The following is a 21,751-nucleotide window of genomic DNA, read 5'->3' on the forward strand; positions in this document are numbered from 1 at the left end:
GATGGCTGAGGAAACTTTTGAATTCCAGACCCAGTGAAATGCCGACTCCATCTGTATAACACCCCTTTACATGGTCAGAATCAGGATTTACTGTCACGAACTAGTGACGAAATTCATTATTTTGCAGCATTATATAATGCGCCATGTTGTCCCTCCCCAATGCAAAATAGGTGCTCTATACCAAAAGCCAGAAGTTGCAACTTGCACCAGAAATGTATTTGGACCGATGGGCTGCTGAGGAGAATATATTCTCATGTATCAAGACTGAGGCTGGTTAATGCAGACTGGTTGTGATTTTTGAAGCAATTGACCACTCAACGTACAGAAAGGTTTTTGCAATGTTGCAGTGAGCTGATGTCATAGATGAAGTAATTAATAATAAAATAGCAGAAGGAACTGACTACAAACGAAGTACCCTTCAGACACCTAACCCTAACCCGAGGGGAGATGCTGATCACTTAGAATAAATATCCTACAATGCTTCCAGTGAAGGGGAGCTCCTCCAGACCATAATCTCCTGGAAATGAGATTTCCTGCCCTGAGATTCAGAAAATTTAGTTTCCTGCTGCAGTGGGGGCCTCTCTGGTTTCATGTCATCTCTGGCTTGGTGATGTTACTGCAGGGAGTCACGACTGCCCATGGGAAGCTGTGGAACTAGGAGTGGCATAGTGTGAAGGAAATGGAGGTTGAGGATGGTGGAGGGAGAAGTGGCCCCATCAAATGGACATCCACAGCCTTCATGATAAATGGTTCTGCAATTTAATTAGGACAGATAAGGGACCTAAAATCTAACTTCTACATATATTTGGCACTTGCAGTTTTCCCACCCTTGTGATTCTCTTCATTCCTATCTTCCTCACTTTCCTCCTCATGCTTTCAATCTCTCCCCCGCCACCCTCTCATTCTCCTCCAACTCACCCCTCACTCTTGCCACCACCCTCATTTTCCTCCCCATCATCCACTTATTCTCCTCCCCATCCCTCACTCTCCTTCCACCCCTCTCTCACTCTCACCCATCTCACTCCCTCATTCTCTGCCCAACCCCTCTCATTCCCAGTTCTACTCCATCTCACCCTCCACCATAACAACCTGAGTCTCAATGTGGACAAACATTTCTCACAATCTACTTAAGAAGCGACCTATCCTGGACACAAAACATCTCCTCACTTGTCAGGAAGGAGCAACGATGACCAAACTTCCTTAGAAAGCTACCAGCCACTATCCTGCCAAGTTTCTTGGAGGTCTATCATGAGGGTCCTGGCCAGCTGCATCATAGTTTGGTTGCAGTAGAGCAGTCGATTGGAGGTCAATCCACAGGACCATCAGAGTGGCAGAGAGAACCACTGGGGTGTCCCTCCACCCAACTGATGGGATTTAATTTTTAACGTTTAGTCATACAGCACGGTAACAGATCCTTTCAGCCCATGAGTCCGTGCCACCCAATTAACTTAACTGGGTATGTTTTGAAGCAGGAGGAAACCAAAGCAAACTCACATAGACATGGGGAGAACGTACGAACCCCTTACAGACAGTGACAGATTCAAACCGGGTTGAAGTCACTGTAACGGTGTTGTGCTAACCACTGTGCAAACTGTGCCACAGATCATTTTCCCAAGATTGTTGTCTAAATAGGGCTGCTACAATCATTGAGGACCCCTACCACTCTTCACACAGCATCTTTCAGCTACTCCCTTTGGGAGACACAAGAGTATCAGAACCAGTACCACCAGGCTGAGAAATGGGCAATGATACTGCTGAACAATGGATGAACTGCTCATACAAACTCTTCTTGACTCAATTATTCATTTAACAATAATATTTACTTATTTTAATATTTATATATACTGTACATATTCTGCATATGTATAGTTTGTCTGTTGTGTGTTATTTCTGGTTGTGTGTCTGTATGTTTTGCACCGAGGATTGGAAAACACTGTTTCATTGACTTGTACTTTTACAATCCGATGATAAATAAACAATGAACTTAAGTGATATCTTAATTTTTAAAATGTTCATATACATTTTAAGATCAGCTCTGTGATCTCCCCCTAACTCTCTAATCTCCTCATTTATAGAATATTCATGCACTTCCAGCCTCAAGGGCATTTCCAATTTTAATTATCACCAACTGCAAAGACCCTCAAATTGATGTGGGCTCCTTTAACCTCACCAACACTCTACCACCTTTTTCTTCTTTAATATGTTCCTTAAAATATATTTTGGAACTATATTTGTGTAATCCTCATAAGGTTTAATATCAAATATTGGTTGATAATCCTAGTCCAAGACAGTTTGGGATGATTTAAGAACATTTCTTTTGGTTGTTGTTGAACAGAGGAAACTACTCTTTTTGAACTGTTTATAAAGATATTTGACTCCTTTGAGTTGTTGGTGGCCCATTCTGCCTCTGTTAAAACCAGTCAGATTCAGGTCTGAGACTTTGTTTTACTTCCCATTTTACTTAAGCTCATCCATCTGCTGGGGCAAGATTTTTTTCAGATGTTTATTTTCTGTCTATTGTCCAATATGTAGCAGTGTGATAGCTTTGCATCCCTGCAACAAAACTGATAATTCATTGCTCACCATTAAGACCAATTTTGGACTCATAGAAATGTTGACCTATTCTCCAAACCGCACAATATACTTATTGAGGGATTATCATTGTAAATTAAACATATTCATTGAAATTAACAAGCATATATAACTGGGGTGTCAAACTCAAATTCACGGAGGGCCAAAATTAAAAACTTGGACTAAGTCGAGGGCCGAACTAAATATTTATTGAAAATTTTCAACAACATCTGCATGTTTTCTCTTCTTTCAACATATGTAATGTTAAACTTTTTCTTATTAAAATAAATGTTTAATAATAGTTTTGGATAAACTCTTTCCAGAAGCATTAACAAATGAGAAATAAAATATTCAATAAATAATATTTCTCTATAGAGGATTTGTCAAATGTTGCTAGTGTGCTGTCGAATAGTAAAATCTGAGGGCTATTGAGAATGTGGGAGAATAACATGATTCCTGAAACAATCAAATGGGTGACTGATTGTGGGCATGAACTCTAGCAGGGTTATTTGCCATGCCCTTTTTCCATTGGTACAGATATCCTTTGATTGACACACTTTTCAAGTTTTATGCCTAATGAGCTTGTATCCAGGTGCAGGACCATTTTTAACCAGGAATATATTTATCATTGTGACATGAAACTATTGGAAGATCGTTTTATCCTGAGATTAAAGTTCATAATCCTTACTCAGGCCTGTGTGCGGGAGGGCGGGGTTTGCGGGCGATCGGGTTGGACAACGACAGTGCGGGGGCATCGGCTCTCGCTGCAGGGCGGCATCTCGGCGGATCAGCGGCCCCGTCACTGTGAGTCGCGGGTCGGCCTACGGCAGGGAGGGGGAGTGGGCAACGGTCCTGGCGAGGTCAGGCACCCCCTGAGTTTCTCCCGGACCCCCCTTGACCTGCTGAGTTTCTCTCGGACCCCCCTTTGACCTGCTGAGTTTCTCCCGGATCCCACTTTGACCTGCTGAGTTTCTCCCGGACCCCCTTTGACCTGCTGAGTTTCTCCCTTCTGGTGTTTTTACGAGAACCACAGACTTTCGCTCATACATTGATGAGGGGGATCAAGGGCCAAACATTGTCAGGTACCTCTCTGCTGGATAAAGGATACAGTTTAACCCGCTGAGTTTCTCCAGTGTTGGGTTTTCACGAGGTAGAGTCAAAGGGCCGAAGGGCCTGTTTCTGATCTGTAATGTTCTACGGACCCTGCTCTTCTTTCTGTGCCGGTGTCCCAGGACCTTTCCAGGGCAGTCTCCGCGCTCAGGACCGCGCTGGGATCCCGGTCAGCGGTGGAGGAGCAGGTGAGTGCGGCTAATCCCGATCCAGCCCACGCCACTCCTGAGATTGGCGGGGGGTTCCACCCTACCTGCCCGACCAGCCTCGCTCTCCACGTGTACTCTGGGCACCCGCCACTGGTCCGGTGGGAAGGCGCAGGGCGGCCGGCGGCCGGCGCCCCCATCGCCTGGCGGGGAGCCCCAATCTTCCCTCCGACGTCTCGACTCCATCTGCAGCTCCAAGAAACGCTGTGCCACTGGGGTTCCGGGCGCTGGGAAGCGGCCTTGGCTTCCCCTGACACCGGCCAGGCCGCGCTGCGGTGGGGGGGGTGGGTGGGGGGACACGACAGCGTGTTTATAAAACCACCCACCACTACTTTTCAAGGTCCAGGATTTTTATCTCCCTCTCTCACCCTGGGACACAGTGGTTACTGTGCATGCGCTATACTGGCGCGGCGGCCAGCGGGCCACCTCTAATACATTTTTGATATGATCTTGCGGACCAAATATAATTATATCACGGGCCAAATTTGGCCCGCGGGCCAGAGTTTGACATGTGTGATATATAAAATCTGTCACCCACAATGATATTAAGAGAAATGTTTCTTTTTATCACGTCCAAGTTTGACATTGGACTTACCACCTGTTTATAGACAGACTTCCAATACACCAGCTGTACTACTCCACAAAACAGCACAGAGAAGCAGATCAGCGCCTGTGGATAAAGAAAGAAGCAAACTGAGAAATAAGGTATTTTAGTGAGGTGAACATCCAGAATAGAGACTGTTGCGAGGAAATGTTGAGCACATACATTGTGTCCACACCTCCACCCTCACCCTTTTATTCAGATGCCTGCCGACATTTTTCCAAGCCTTGATGAAGGGCTCAAGCTTGAAATGTTGGATATGTATTTTTATCTTTGCTGTGTAAAGGACACTGTTTGATCTTCTGAGTTTCTCCAGCATTGTGTTTTTACTTCAACCATGACGTCTGCAGACTTTCGTGTTTTATTTCTGACTACTGCAAAACTCTGTCAGTCTCTTTGAGGGATGCCTACCCTGAAGAAGTTCTCAATTAAGACCTCAACACCATTAGTCAATTTAAGATTGGTGTGTCTGAAGATGACTGGTCAAGCCAATTTGGGCACAGGTTGGGCAAATGGCTCTGGACTTGCGGAACTCACACATGCTGTGCTTCAGAAGTGTGCCTTGTTTCATAAGGCCGCACTAATTAGGGCAGTTTTGTGCCCGCGTTTCCTAGGTGGTCTTGACTATGTCAAGCGACTTTAGGGAAGCCTTTAGTGTGTCTTCGTAATGTTTCTTCTGCCCTCCATGCGAGTGTCTACCAGCACAGAGTTCCAAGGGGAATTCTGTGGGACTGGTTTTCAATGTTCCCCATCTGTAATACCTGCTGCTACCTTCTGCCTCTGCGACCACACCTCCCCCTTATCCTTTTATTCGGACACCTGCTGACAATTTTCCATACCTTGGTAAAGGGCTTAAGCCCAAAATGTCAGTTATATTTTTATCTTTGCTGTATAAAGTACATTGTTTGACCTACTGAGTTTCGCCAGCGTTGTGTTTTTACTTCAACCATGATGTCTGCAGACCTTCGTGTTTTACTTCTCGGTATAGCCCACCTCACTGACAAAAGGCAAAGGAGGAAAAACCCAACACCCAACCCCAACCAACCAATTTTCCCCTGCAGCCGCTGCAACCGTGTCTGCCTGTCCCGCATCGGACTTGTCAGCCACAAACGAGCCTGCAGCTGACATGGACTTTTACCCCCTCCATAAATCTTCGTCCGCGAAGCCAAGCCAAAGATAGATGTACCTGGGACTGAGGGAATGTAATAGAATGATCCTTATTTATTTGATATTAATTTGCAAGCCATCTTTTGTAAGCCCAGTTTATTCAAAAGTGCCTAACAATGATAGTGCTTTTGAAACTTACCACTTCTCTGACATTAAAAAAAATGCAATTGCTTATTTGCACACATAAAGGTCCTACAAGAGACAAGGCACTAATTACAAAAATGGTGCTTCACTAATACGGATTGAGAGACAAACCTCACCTTGAACACTGAAAGGAAAATCCCCAATCTTTTCCAAAATAAGTGTATTATTTTAAGTGTGTACGCAGGCAGGCAGAGCTACAGTTTTGTGTCTCGTTCAGAAGACACCTCTGTATTACTGCACTCTTTCAGTACAAAGCATCTCCAGTTCAAAGAAATACTGCCACACTGAATAACAACTGACATATGTTATTAGGATTCCCCAGTTTAACAGAATGGTTCACCCAGAGCCTAAATAACCATTATTCAATGACTTACTTAATTTTCTAACAGGAACTACATCTTTCTTGCCTTTGCATGGGTTGTCCTTGGATAGTTTTCTTGAATTGTAAATGTTATTATCTGCAAATATTGCTATTAGACAGTGTGGGCTTGAGCTGCATAATAGCACCTCAGGCATTGGCTATGCATCAAAGCAGCACCTCTCCAGAACCAAGTTTCTTCACCACAGCAAATCAATATGCTTAATCACCATCCTGGCTCCCAATTTTATCCTCTAGCACTATTGATTCCTTCAGAGCAATGTTAATATTTTTTATTATGGAATGCAGCAAGAATGTTCTTCACTGTACTGGAAGGCTGTAAATCTCAGATAATGTTCATGAGGTGACACAGATTGTCACGCTGGTATCCAGGAAACAAGACATGGGATTGGTTTCAGTATAAATACAGAAATGCTGAAGGAGCTCTGCAGGTCTTGCAGCATTAACAGGAGGTAGGGATATATTACTGATGCCATCTGGTTTGGTTGGATATCTATGTCATGGTCATGAAGTGCTTGCAGATGGACAGAAAGCCCTCAGGCTCTTGCAGTACCTGCTTATGCCTACAATTTCCTTCCCAGTCATTTCGCTTGTCACAGATGTAAGAGAAATGCCATTACAGCGTGACAACTACCAGAATGCAGGAGTTTTGCAATTAAGAGAAGCTATTATTGTTATTGTTATCTTGTCTGGCCCCGCACACAAGGGGTCAAATTGTCACAGCACACAGCCTACACACCACGGTGCAGAGACTGCCTTTTCACTGAGGAGAGTGCCATGGTTAAAGAGTGGACTGCGAAAATGAGCGCCGCTCCTGAGACTGTGCACTGACATAATTCCCGTAAACTAGCACGGTGAGTGGGGGGGGGGGAGGGAGGTTTCGCAATATTGCTTTCGTAGCACAGTCTGTTTGAGTAAAGAGTCAGTTGCTGGTTCATTCAGCTCAGTGTGGACATGTTCCTTTCTTTTCACAGCACCACCATATCATGCAGGCTACAGTGGTGATCCCACATAGGTTTCTACGGTTTGCAGCAGCATGTACCCTACCGGCTTTTCAGTGGCTCCTGAAGTTGCCGGCGACCAACCTGCTGCAGTTGCGACCATTTTTGCTCCCGCCCCGGCTATAGTGAATGCCATGGGTGTCCACTTGCCTCATTTGGGACCAACCAGCCACGCAGCTGGCTGCAATTAGCTGAGGCACAGTTCATGCTAAAAAGCATAATGGCTGAAGGCACCAAATTCTGGAACATTATCAGCGCCATGGATCCAGTCACAGCAGCAAGAGGCAGCCCTTTTGTGAACCACCCACCCATGGAATGCAAGTATACCCTCTTTCGTCAGTTCTTACTCAACCCTTTCGAACTCAGCTGGCACAAACAGACCATTTGCATACTTAATTCACAGGGCCTAGGGGATCGCAACCCCTCCGACCTTATGCAGGAGATAGTGGCATTAGCAGACAGACTGTTTGAACCCCTATTCCTGTCGAAGTTGCCAATCCACATTGCCTCAGCCATCTCCAATATAGACTTTGCTCACCTGCACCTCGTGGCCAAGGAAGCGGACTGGCTTTTCTGAACCCCTCAGTCGGACCAAATCCATGTCCAGCCCGTTTGTGCGGTGGGTGCTACCACACTGGCAGAAACTACTCAGTCCCCTTCCCCAACAGCCGTCTCGACAAGGCTACTGGTTACTGCTATTATCACCATCGATGGGGCCATAATGCCCGATGTTGCGTTCCCTCCTAGGGGCAGACTCTCTGTGGGCCAACAAACCGGTTTTTCCCCTCAACGTATGCCAACAAAATTTCCAGCCGATGGGAGTCCACGCCTCCAACCGGAATGAGTACATCTCCCTATTGGCTAATTTTTCGTCGCTACTGGCCCCAAACTTCCACGATGCGGAACTTGCACATGGTGTGCAGCACTTCATTGAGATGACAGGACCATATGCAAGGGCAAGACGACTTCCCCAGGACAAACTCCTCCTGGCCAAAACCGAGTTTGCAAACATGGAGGAGTTAGGTATCGTCTCCCACTCGAAAAGCCCTTGGGCCTCCCCACTACATATGGGCCCCAAGAACTCTGGAGGGTGGTGCCCGTGCAGATACTACCAGTGGTTAAATGACGCAACAGTGCCACACCGGTATCCAATACCACATGTGCAAGATTTCGCTGCTTGACTCCGGGGAACTTGAATCTTCTCTAAAGTCAGTTTGGTTAAAGGATATCATCAGATCGCAGTGCATCCCGATGACATCCCAAAAACTGCCATCATCACCCTATTCGGACTTTTCAAATTAGTGCACATGCCTTTTGGCCTAAAAAATGCAGCTCAAACGTTCCAGCGCCTATGAGCATGGTGACTCAGGACCTGGAGGGAATATTCGTCTATCTAGACGATATTCTCATCGCCAGCCCCAACACAGGAACTCACAAGGAACACCTTCAGCAGTTCTTTGCCAAATTTCAGGCTCATGGGTTAACGATCAACCCAGCTAAATGGCTTGGACACCATCGATTTCCTGGGACATTGTATCACCAGCACAGGAGTCATGCCACTGCCTGATAAGGTAGAGGCCATCCACAGTTTTTCCAAACCAACCTCTCTCAAGGGACTGCAGGAATTCGTAGGGATGGTGAACTTTTACCATCGTTTCCTCCCAGGAGCAGCAGCCATCATGCAAACACTATTCGACCTCATCAAAAGGGGCGAGAAGACTCTCACCTGGCCCACTGAAGTACTTCAAGCCTTCAACGCAACCAAAACAACACTATCTGAAGCCACCTTCTTGGCCCACCCAGACCCAGACTCATTGTCATTGACGACGGACGCCTCCGAGAGAGCGGTAGTGGGTCAATCAAGCACCTGAGGCCACCCAAACTTAAGTATGGTGCTTTTGACCAGGAGTGCTCAATCTGTACCAGGCCATACACCATTTTAGATACATCCTAGAAGGCTGGGTATTCACAGCATACACAGACCACAAACCACTGGTGCAAGCACTGGGGAAGATCGTGGGCATGGTCAGCCAGACAGCAATGCCGCCTTTTCTATATCTCAGAATTTACTACCGACATCTGACGCGTCGCAGGGACATCCAATGTAGTAGCAGAAGCACTCTCATGCCCAACAATTTCCAGGTTACAGGTGGTATCGACATGGCCCAACTAGCCAAGGATGTAGACCATCGGTGGGGCAGGGGCGGACAGCTGGTGCAACTGTCAACTGTCCGGCTGGCTGTTCCTGCACCGGGGCCGCTCTCTGCAGCACAAAAAATGCACCATAGTAATGGGGTTCTTCCCTACCCATAATCCCCCATGCAGCTGGAACTGTTGTGGGAAACAAGCAGTTCCACCTGCATGGGGGATTATGGGTAGGGAAGACGGTCATTGATATGCCACATATTAATGACGGGTGGTGCTGAAGCACCTGTTGCCCTGCCTCCATCAGATCTGGAGGTGCTACGAGGCGCCTCTGGATATGAAGGCCCTTTCAGGTGGACCAGGCAATGCTGCAAGCAGCCTTTTCCAGCTGCCACCTGAAAGGTGAGTCCACCACCCTCAAGGCAGAGGGTCCACCTGAAAGGGCCTATTGTTTAGACCTGCTGGTTTCAGCAAAAGTTCACTCTGAATACCGTGAATTACATATTCCATCATTGCAATAAGAAAGTGATAGTTATGACATATTTATCAATTTGGGGGGAAGCAGAAAAGATTTACAGGAATGTTGCCGTGACTGGAAGGCATGAATTACAAGAAGAGATAGGTAAACAAGACAATCTGCAGATGTTGGGGACTAGAGCAGTACACAAAAATGCTTGAAAAATTTACCATGTCAAGCAGCTTCCATAGGAAGTAAAAGGCAGTGATTAGATAGGTTGGGACTGTTTTAGCTAAAGCACAGGAGGCTGAGGGGATAAATTAAATATGGTAGTTGCTTATCCAGGGATGTCTAAAATTAGAGGGAATAGGCTTAAGGAGAAAGATTTAAAAGCAATCTGAAGGGCAAATTTTTCATTCAATAATTCCTCTTTAAGCAAAGAGGGTGGTGAGCTGCATACAGAAATAGTAGAGGCAGGTATAAAGATAGCATTTAAAAGTTATTTGGACTTATGTTTAAGAAAGATTTCAATGCATAGAAATGCCAGATAAACAAAAGATAGTGTTTAGATGACACCTTAATAGGTTGCTGTTAAGGAAGCCAGAGTTTTGTAGCTTTGTTAGAAGCTGTGAGACCAACTGTACCTCTACTCCAGATAAATTTCTCCTCTGGGAAACACTCAAGGCGTTATCTGAGAGATCAAATAATTGGATACACTAAAGCAGTCAGAAAGGAATATATGAGGGAGGTGGAAGAATTGGAACAGGAGATTACTTGTTTAGCGAGGGACTTTTAAAAATCCAGCTCCGAAGAACAATATAAGGCCAGATAAAATCAGTGAGTTACTGTCAAAATTGGAACTACCAAATTTAGACCTAGAAGAACAGGAAGGGTTAGATTTCCCCTTCACAGAGGAAGAAATAGAAAGGCATTGATTTTACTACAGACTAGCAAATCTCTGAGGGAGGATGGGTTTCTGCCTGAATTTTACAAGAAATTTAAGGATTTATTGATACCTCTTTTTATGGAGGTGTTAGACCATGTGATTGAGACCCAGAACCTTCCAGAATAGTTTTTGACAGCAATTATTATAGTGATTCTCAAAAAAGGCAGGGATCCACTGAAACTGTCCTCTTATAGACCAATCTCATTATTAAATACAGACTATAAGATACTTGCCAAACCCCTGGCGAGTAGATTGGCAGAACATTGGTCGAAATTAATAAATAAGGATCAAGTGGGCTTTGGGCAAAAAATGGCAGGCGACGGACAACATTGGCAGGCTGCTGAGTATAATGCATCCGCAAAGTCAAGGGATGAAAGAAGCGTAGCTGTAGCCCTGGATCCAGAGAAGGCACTTGACAGACTGGAGTGGGACTTCTTGTTCAAGGTGCTAGAAAAGTTGAGGCAAGGGCTAACTTTTATAAATTGGATAAGGGCATTGTACCATGCAGATAAGACTAAAGTTGTGACCAATGCCTTCCCACTGGCAAGATCTAGTAGACAAGGGTGTCCAGCTCTAGTCATACTAGCTATGGAGCTGTTGGCCAAGGCCATTCACCAGTATCCAGACATCAAGGGATTTAGGGTAGGCTAGGAGGAAAACAAAATCAATTTATTTGCTGATATATCTGACAGACTCAGTAAATTCACTGGCCAAGCTGGACTCTACTCTGAAAGACTATGGAGAGGTCTCTGGGAATAAGATCAATGGGATAATAGTGAAATCATTCCACTTATTAAGGGGGATTACAGTCAATATCAAGAGAATAGTCAATTGAAGTGGCCGCAAAATGGGATCAAATATCTAGGAGATATATAAGCTAAACTATGCCCCCTTGCTCCGGAGAATCAAGGAGGACTTAAATAGGTGGATGGCCCTGCCTATCACGCTGGTGGGTCAACTATGTTAAAATGAATGGGTTGCCGAGGCTTCAGTACCTCTTCCAGAGTCTGCCCATAGTGCTGTCCTGGGGATTATTTCAGAATTTACAATCACATGTTAGAATGGCAAGGCAGCCAGGGTCTCTATGGAAAAATTAACCTGGGACTTCAGTTTGGGTGGTTTAAGGTTACCAGACTTTAAGAAATATTATTGGGCTGCCCAGTCGAAATATATCGCCTCACTATTTGAGGGGGGAGGTGTACCATTCTGGACACAAATTGGTCTGCACATGGGGGTGAAAAGGTAGCAGGAGACTTTATTTATAAGTGGGACACTAAATTAGTATCTGGCAAAAAAGACAACCCCATATTAAAACACACAATTTCTATATGGAACAAAATTAATCAATACGTAGGGACTAAAGTGAGCTGTCCCCAAAAACACCGCTGACTCCGAATAGGTTAATCACATTGATTTAGACAACAAGATCTTGGACACCTGGTGACAAAAGGGGGCCAGGTGTATCAAGGACTGTTATGAACAGGAGCAACTAAGGTCATTTGAGCAACTCAGAAATAAATATGACTTGTCAAATAAGACATTCCTCTACTACCTTCAGATAGATCTTTCTTGAGAGACAAATTAGGTACATCCATGACATTACTGATGTGCAATGACAGAGACCCTGATTTGAAAGGAGTTCATTTCGGTTATGTATTTCTTACTCCAAGTGGAAGGCACTGAACCAGGCCTTCACAAATTGAGGCAAAGGTGGGAATCAGACTCAGGAACAATGATTGATAAGCGGTGCTGGTCAGACCTGTATCAGAGCAGCATGACTGTGATTATTAATGCATGGTGTAGGCTGATGCAGTATAACTTTCTCCACCATCTATATTTGACATCACAAAAATTGAATAAGGGTAAACCAGAAATTTCAGACCAATGCTTCAGATGTGGCATTGTGATAGGAACTGGACATGTACCAAGGTGAGACTCTTCTGGGTGGAACTAGGCCAAGCCCTAGAAAAAAAATCATAGGTAAATAATTCCCATAGTACCCAGAGGTGTTCCTATTGGGAAACATGATGGACATAAGGCTTAGAATGAAGCTGTCCAATTTCCAAATCCAATTACATTGACAGTGGCCAGGAACTGCACAGCATTTACCTGGAAATCTGACTCCCATTTGAGCATTGTGCACTGGAATGCGGAAATGCAAAGCTGTGTTCCCTTGGAGAAAATTATTTACAACTTCAAGAAAAAAATATAACCCTAAAAATTTAGCAACGATATTTAAATTTTATAGGAGCACACTTATAGTGTGGACCTGTGTATCTTGCCGCCTTGCCTTCCCCATCTATCCTTCTACTGAGGGAGGGGTGGAGGGGTCCATACCATCCCAATCAAGTAAAGTCAAGAAAAATGTATCACCCTGTGTTCCGGCACTCAGGCCATGACAAATCCCTGATGTGTTCCCTACTTTTGTTGTGAGGAGGGGGGAGGGAAGGAGAAAAATAGCTCAGACTCAATGGCAAATTTTGTATATAAGTGATAATTGTAAATTATGATTGATTACTGGAAACTGGGTTAGAGTTTGAAAATTTATAAATAAAATATTTGAAAAAAAGAAAGGTTTCAATGGATATGGGCCAAATTAAGGTATATGGGATTATCATTTCGGTCAGCATGGATGAGTTGGGCCAAGGGCCTGTTACCATTCTCTATACTCTATGAGTCTTTATCAAATTATGAAAGACATAGATCAGGTAAATAGTTGTTGTGCCATCTATAAGTTTGCCGATGACACGACAGTTGTCGGCAGAATCACAAACTGCAATGAGGAAACGTACAGGAGGGAGATAGATCAGCTAGTTGAATGGGGTAACGTCAACAGCTTTGTGCTCAATGTCAGCAAAACCAAGGAGATGATTGTGAACTTCAGGGGAACATGACCTAGTCCTCATCAAGAGCTCAGTAGAGGAGAGGATCAAGAATTTCAAATTCCTGGGTGTCAATGTCTCCAAGGATCTGTCTTGGATGCAATCACAAAGAAGTGGCTATACATTGTGAGGTGCCTCAGACAGTTTGTTATGTCACTGAAGACTCTCGTAAGCTTCTACAGGTGTATCGTAGAGAGTGTTCTAGCTGGTTACATCACTGCCTGGTATGTAGGTGCCAATTCTCAGGACAAGAATAAACTCCAAAGGGTTGTTAATTCGGCTTGCGACATAACAGGCACCAGACTTCACTCTATTGAGGACATCCACACGAGTCAGTCTTGAAAAAGCAGCCTCTATCCTCAAAACCCCCCACCACCCAGGCCATGCCCGCTTCACTCTGCTACCATCAGGGAAAAGGTACAGGAGCCTAAGGATGAGCACTCAGCGGCACAAGGTCAGCTTCTTCCCCACTGTCATCAGATTCCTGAATAATCAATGAACCAAAGACACTGCCGTACTTTTCGTGCCCTATTATAGTTATTTTTTTTAATATAATATTTAGTAAGATGGTTATAATATGAATGTTTGTGATATGACGCTGCTACAAAAGACCAAATTTCATGACTTGTTCATGACAATAAATCCTGATTCTGAAAAGTCAAACACCAGAGGTCATAATTTTAAAGTGAGAATGGCAAAGTTTAAAGGTGATGTATAAGGCAAGTTTCTCTTTTCATAGAGCATGGGCATGAAGCCAATATGATACTGTTTAAGAGGTATTTAAATATACACATGTGCAGGTCAGAGATAGAGGATGTGGATCTTATTCAAGCAGATGAGATTAGTTGGGTTAACAATATTGCAGGCTGAAGGCCTATTAATCTGCTGTACTGTTTTGTGTTCTAATGTATGTTTCTGATTTGATATCAAAATGTTTTGACACATTTTATGATTGAAATCGGTGGCTCATGCACACAGAATTGGTTGTTAATGTAAGAGATTAAATGATATTTTTATATCATATAGACTTTACAATTGAAAGGCAATTAGATTATTTAGCATCACGTTGATTTTGTTTAAAGAGTAATTACTGAAATTAAATTTCAGCATATCCTCACATAGAGGCTTAACACATGACGGGGAAATCCCAGGATAGTGCCTGTCGATGGATACAGAACAGAATGGAATAAATATTACAATTCTCTCTTGATGATATTTATGCTCTTCCTTCTTTTCCCCATCTCTTGAGGATCCTGGTAGAGGTGGGGTTGATTAGTCACTGATTAGTTATGGAATAGAATGGAAACCTTGGAACCTTGGAACCATCCTTATTGTTCCCTACTTGAGCTACGTTGATGATATTCATCTGAAAATTATCAGTGGCGCCCGATATTGTAATTGCTGTTAAGTGATCAGCTTCTGCCTCATCTGCAGAGGCTGATCACTTCAAAATCTCTGCTGTCATCATCACAGGGAATTTATTGTTGTAGTAGCAGAACATTCTGAGAAACAGCAATATTAATTAAACCTTTAGAGAGCAGATGCTTCAGCCGAAAAGTTCAGCATGTTTTAAATGCTAACTCTGTGATTGATAATAGAATCGCTCATCAATTTGATTTGGCCAGTTTGTCCAAAATCTCCCCAAATAATTCAGTTTTCAAGTTCCAACTGGATAAAAGCATACCCCCCGTTCAATTAAATCACACAGACCTGACCACAAACTCAATTTTGATGTCGAGTGATGGTTAGGATACTGATTAACCTTGGTCATGGCATTTGGATATCACTGACAATGGAAAGAATGGTTACACTGGTGAACAATTTTTTTTCAGAAGGTTTGCTTCCTGAAAAAAAGATGGAGATTATGATAGGCAACTTCAAGCTGAACACAAAGATAATTTCAAATTTGCTGTATCATGTAGGAAGTTGGAGAAACATTGACTTTTATTGAATTTAGCATGTTTAATTGCATAATGTTGCTGGCACATAGATCAACTGATCTAAAAATGTTTTGCCACTGACTTTCATTGTACTCAGCATCTGGGGCCTCTCATATCAGTGTCCAACAATAGTTGGCCAATATTGATGGATTCCAGTTGCTCTGATACCATTTTTCCATGGTCACAATATCCTGGTGAAACCTTTCACCATGTTTACCACTGACTGCACCAAGATCAGCAGGGAAGATGTCCAAGTGCGAATGCAGAAAATTGATTTTCAATAATCATGGTTATGTATGCTTGAAATAGGTTATATCTAAAAAATGTTATGTGATAGGAATATTTTAAGGGGATTTTCATGATAAGCAGCCCAAAATCCATAAAATAAACCCAAAAGTGTTCAGGAAACAAAATATTTGTTGTCCAGAGATCAAACCCAGCTTGAAATATGGAGTTCATAAAGAATTAGCCACATTAATGTGTTTGGAGACATATAGGCCAGACCAGGTAAAGATACCATATTTCTTTCCCCAAATGATAATTAATGAACGAGGTACATTTTTACAATAGAAAGTTAAATTCCTGAAAAACTCAGCATGTCTATGGTAAGAGAAACAGTTCACAGTTAAGTTTCAGTTCTGCTAGGGTTTTCACAGTAAAGTAGTATTTTGAGGTAAATTTTACCATGCCTGGATTTTTTTAAATATATATACTTCCAGATTTTATTTAACTCTGCTGCAGAAGGTTAAGACACAAGGGATCTAAGGTGTGTTGGTGAACTGGATCCAAATTGGCTTTATAGGAGATAGAGGGTAGTGGCAGATAGGTGCTTCTCTGACTGGGAATCTGTAACGAGTACTGCAAGGATTGGTGCTGCGACCTTTGTTTGTGACATATTTATGTTCCCCAGCGGTTGTGGTGGGATTTGAACTTGCATCTTCAGAATAATTTACCAGACCCCCAACTGTTAATCCAGTCAACTTCACTAACAGTTTCATCATATTAATAGATGGTATATGCTCCGCATCCCCGATCCAAACACTGGCACCTCCTGGACTACGTCCTGGTGCGAGAAAGGGACAAACGAGATGTGCTCCACACCAGGGTCATGCCCAGCGCGGAATGCCACACTGACCACCGGCTGGTTCGCTGCAAGCTGAACCTTCACTTCAAGCCAAAGTCCAGGAACAGTAAAGCCCCAGAAAGAGGTTCAATGTTGGAAACCTGCAGTCAGATGAAGTGAGAGGAAACTTCCAGGCATACCTCAAAGCAAAGCTCGAGGATGCAATCCGCCTCATGGACTCGTCCCCTGAAACCCTCTGAGATCAGCTGAAGACTACCATACTGCAATCCACTGAAGAGGTACTTGGCTTCTCTTCCAGGAAAAACAAGGACTGGTTCGATGAAAACAACCAGGAAATCCAGGAGCTGCTGGCAAAGAAGCGAGCTGCCCACCAGGCTCACCTTACAAAGCTGTCCTGGCCAGAAAAGAAACAAGCCTTCCGTCGCGCATGCAGCCAACTTCAGCGCAAACTCAGGGAGATCCAAAATGAGTGGTGGACTAGCCTCACAAAATGAACCCAGCTCAGCGCGGACATTGGCAACTTCAGGGGTTTTTACGAGTCTCTAAAGGCTGTGTACGACCCCTCACCCCAAGTCCAAACCCCGCTGCGAAGTTCAGACGGCAAAGTCCTCCTCAGCGACAATATCTCCATCCTCAACCGATGGTCAGAACACTACAAATCTCTTTTCAGTGCCAACCGCTCAGTCCAAGAATCCACCCTGCTCCAGCTCCCTCAACAGCCCCTAAGGCTAGAGCTGGATGAGGTCCTCACCCGGGAAGAGACATATAAGGCAATTGAACAACTAAAGTGGCAAAGCAGCAGGTATGGATGGAATCCCCCCAGAGGTCTGGAAGGCTGGTGGCAAAACTCTGCATGCCAAACTGCATGAGTTTTTCAAGCTCTGCTGGGACCAAGGAAAGCTGCCTCAGGACCTTCGTGATGCCATCATCATCACCCTGTACAAAAACAAAGGCGAGAAATCAGACTGCTCAAACTACAGGGGAATCACACTGCTCTCCATTGCAGGCAAAATCTTCGCTAGGATTCTCCAAAATAGATTAATACCTAGTGTCGCCGAGAATGTTCTCCCAGAATCACAGTGCGGCTTTCGCGCAAACAGAGGAACCACTGACATGGTCTTTGCCCTCAGACAGCTCCAAGAAAAGTACAGAGAACAAAACAAAGGACTCTACATCACCTTTGTTGACCTCACCAAAGCCTTCGATACCGTGAGCAGGAAAGGGCTTTGGCAAATACTAGAGCGCCTTGGATGCCCCCCAAAGTTCCTCAATATGGTTATCCAACTACACGAAAACCAACAAGGTCAGGTCAGATACAGCAATGAGCTCTCTGAACCCTTCTCCATTAACAATGGCGTGAAGCAAGGCTGCGTTCTCGCACCAACCCTCTTTTCAACCTTCTTCAGCATGATGCTGAACCAAGCCATGAAAGACCTCAACAATGAAGACGGTGTTTACATCCGGTACCGCACAAATGGCAGTCTCTTCAATCTGAGGCACCTGCAAGCTCACACCAAGACACAAGAGCAACTTGTCCGTGAACTACTCTTTGCAGACGATGCCGTTTTAGTTGTCCATTCAGAGCCAGCTCTTCAGCGCTTGACGTCCTGTTTTGCAGAAACTGCCAAAATGTTTGGCCTGGAAGTCAGCCTGAAGAAAACTGAGGTCCTTCATCAGCCAGCTCCCCACCATGACTACCAGCCCCCCCACATCTCCATCGGGCAAACAAAATTCAAAACGGTCAACCAGTTTACCTATCTCGGCTGCACCATTTCATTGGATGCAAGGATTGACAACAAGATAGACAACAGACTCGCCAAGGCAAATAGCGCCTTTGGAAGACTACACAAAAGAGTCTGGAAAAACAACCAACTGGAAAACCTCACAAAGATTAGTGTATACAGAGCCGTTGTCATACCCACACACCTGTTCGGCTCCGAATCATGGGTCCTCTACCGGCATCACCTACGGCTCCTAGAACGCTTCCACCAGCGTTGTCTCTGCTCCATCCTCAACATTCATTGGAGCGACTTCATCCCTAACATGGAAGTACTCGAGATGGCAGAGGCCGACAGCATCGAATCCACACTGCTGAAGATCCAACTGCGTTGGTTAGGTCACGTCTCCAGAATGGAGGACCATCGCCTTCCCAAGATCGTGTTATATGGCGAGCTCTCCACTGGCCACCGTGACAGAGGTGCACCAAAGAAGAGGTACAAGGACTGCCTAAAGAAATCTCTTGGTGCCTGCCACATTGACCACCGCCAGTGGGCTGATATCGCCTCAAACCGTGCATCTTGGCGCCTCACAGTTCGGCGGGCAGCAACCTCCTTTGAAGAAGACCGCAGAGCCCATCTCACTGACAAAAGACAAAGGAGGAAAAACCCAACACCCAATCCCAACCAACCAATTTTCCCCTGCAACCGCTGCAACCATGTCTGCCTGTCCCACATCAGACTTGTCAGCCACAAATGAGCCTGCAGCTGACGTGGACATTTACCCCCTCCATAAATCTTCGTCTGCGAGGCCAAGCCAAAGAAAAGAAGAAGATATGCTTTCTGGTAACAACCACAAATATTTAAAAATAAATACACAAAACTAAACTGACAATGTAAAAAATTAAGCTTGCCCTTTCTTGTAAGTTTGAACCTCCGTCAATAACTCACGAGACAGGAGATATGCGAATAACATGGGCTTTTATTGGCAAGAACTTGGCAGTGTTAGCCATCTACGAGGCTAGTCCCAATCTGAGCTGAGAGCAGTAGGCAGGAACACTTATGTGCAAGCAAGGCGGCTACTTCCCTCTAGTCAGCCTGTTGCTAGCAGAGTGCAACTACAAGCAACTACATACTACAGGTACATACATTCGTGCAATTCCAGGGGTCACCACATTCAACCCCCACTTTTTAAAAAATGGAAACTATCCATGACAGACTGGTAAAATAATGGACCAAGGCTAAATTAAGAGTATACAATCGGAGTATTTATAGTTACAAATACAGGTTCAGTCTTTCCAGCAGCTTGATGTGACGTTTGGACAGTCTCAGCTCCTGGGGTGGTGAGGTTTGAGTTGCAGACTCTTGTGGTGGTGATACTTGAGCTGGAGAAGGTCCAATGGTGGGTGTTGTAGGGGATGGCAGAAATGATGGTGTCGTGGGTGGAGGTTCAGTACTGCCATTTGTAGGTGCGGGGTTAGATTCCTGTGGAAGAAAATGGATGTGGTGAGGTGAAGTGTAGGTAAATGGGGTCGACACTGTGGTTGGATACCGAGTGGTACTTGTGTGGGTGGGCTACGTGCTTGAGATTGGGGTGGAGAGGGAGACTCAGGCACCCCAGCTAGTGTGACATGTCAGACAGACATGGTGTCCTCCCTCCCGTCTGGAAAAGAAACAAAGGCATAATATGGGTTGGCATGGAGGAGTTGAATGAAATTTGTAGAGACACAAGTACCTCTGGATAGGGCATCAGAGGGTTCATTGAGTTTGCATGGGCGGTACAGGTTATCATAATTGAAGGTTGATAGTTCTAATTTCCAGCAGAGTATTTTGTCGTTTTTAATTTTGCTACAGGTCTGGATGTTAAACATGAAAGTCACTGATCGTTGGTCAGTGATCAGGGTGAACTATCTATCTGCTGGATAGTGTCACCAGTATCTGACAGCTTCGACAATTGCCTGAACCTCTTTCTCAACTGATGAGTGTCGTATTTCAGGGACCTGCAGGGTGTGGGAGAAGGCGGCAATGCCTGCTTGATTTAAGGTATCAGGCAGGGCAAAATCTGAGTTGTCGCTTTCCACTTCGAATGGCTTAGATTCAAGAGCTTGGAAGCTCTGGCAATGTTTTACTTGATGTTAGTGAAAACAGCCAGTGCTTGTTCAGAGAGGGGGAAAGAAGATGCTTTGTCGGCGTAGCGAAGTACCCATTGGGCATAGTAGGAGAAAAATCCCAGACATCTTTTAAGGGTTGTAGGGACTGGTAATTCCATGAGAGGGTGCATCCAGTCAGGATCTGGGCTGTTCACACCATTTTGTACCTCATAGCCCAGGATAGACAATCTAGTTGCATGGAAGGTGCACTTTTGTTTGTTGTAACTGAGGTCTAGATTCTGGGCAACTTTGAGAAATTTTTCGAGATTAGCATCGTGATCCTGTAGGTTGTGGCCGCATATTGTGATGTTGTCAAAGTAGGGATAGGTGGCGGTTATGTTATTGTCATCCACCATGTGGTCCATCTCTCTCTGGAATACAGACACTCTGTTGGTGATCCCAAAAGGGACATGGAGAAATTGGTACAGCCTACCATCAGCTTCGAATGCTGTTTAAGTACGGTCACTTTCATGAATGGGCAGCTGGTGGTAGGCAGATTTTAGGTCTATGGTGGAGAAGACCTTGTAGTGGGCTATTTTGTTCACCATGCCATTTATTCTTGGTAAGGGATAAGCATCCAATTGAGTGAATTTGTTTATAGTTTGACTGTAACCGACATCCATCTGATGCTTTATTCCTTGTTTTACTACGACGACTTGACCACGCCAGGGACTGGTGCTGGGTTCGATAATGCCTTCCTGCAGTAGTCATTGTATCTCTAATTTGATGGATGACCTGTCGGCAGCAGAGTAGCGCTGGCTCTTGGTAGCTATGGGTCTGCAATCGGGTGAGAGATCGATGAATAGTCGCATCAGGGACACTCTCAGTGTCGAGAGGTTGCAGGAGGGTTGTCTGATGACCACAGTTGGATGAGGTCTTTTGTAAGATAGGGTTACACTTTCATGCTGGAAATCCAGTCCTAAGATCATAGGGGCGCAGAGAATAAGTAAGACAAGCAATCGCATATCTTTATATTCAGTGCCCTTAATCGACAGATCGGCAAGGCGGTAGCTATGTACCTCTGCCGTGAGGGAGCTAGAGGCTAGACCAATCTTACGGTTAGTGTTTTGTACCTTGAGAGTGCAGAGGGCAGCCACACGAGGGTGGATAAAACTCTCCGTGATCCCACTGTCGAACAAGCAGTTTGTGCAGCGTCCATTTAATTCAGCGCCCATTTATGTTCAGCCTGGAACAGGTTAAATCACGGCTACTTGCCTGATTAAGTTTCAGTGAAGCCAGCGTCGTCAGTAATG

At 44.6% G+C, this 21,751-nt stretch overlaps 1 protein-coding gene across 5 annotated transcripts in view; it reads right to left on the reverse strand.

The window, feature by feature from the left end:
• The window catches only part of LOC138751571 (tetraspanin-32-like), a 73,782-nt gene that overhangs the window by 25,510 nt on the left and 26,521 nt on the right, over positions 1-21,751 (reverse strand). For all 5 annotated transcript variants that reach the window (XM_069914030.1, XM_069914036.1, XM_069914021.1 and 2 more), the window contains one exon: positions 4,483-4,557. In XM_069914030.1, the coding sequence (XP_069770131.1) occupies positions 4,483-4,557 (75 nt within the window). The remainder of the gene's footprint in view (positions 1-4,482; positions 4,558-21,751) is intronic.

The sequence above is a fragment of the Narcine bancroftii genome, chromosome 1 (assembly GCF_036971445.1).
Source record: "Narcine bancroftii isolate sNarBan1 chromosome 1, sNarBan1.hap1, whole genome shotgun sequence".
Lineage (NCBI taxonomy): Eukaryota > Metazoa > Chordata > Chondrichthyes > Torpediniformes > Narcinidae > Narcine > Narcine bancroftii.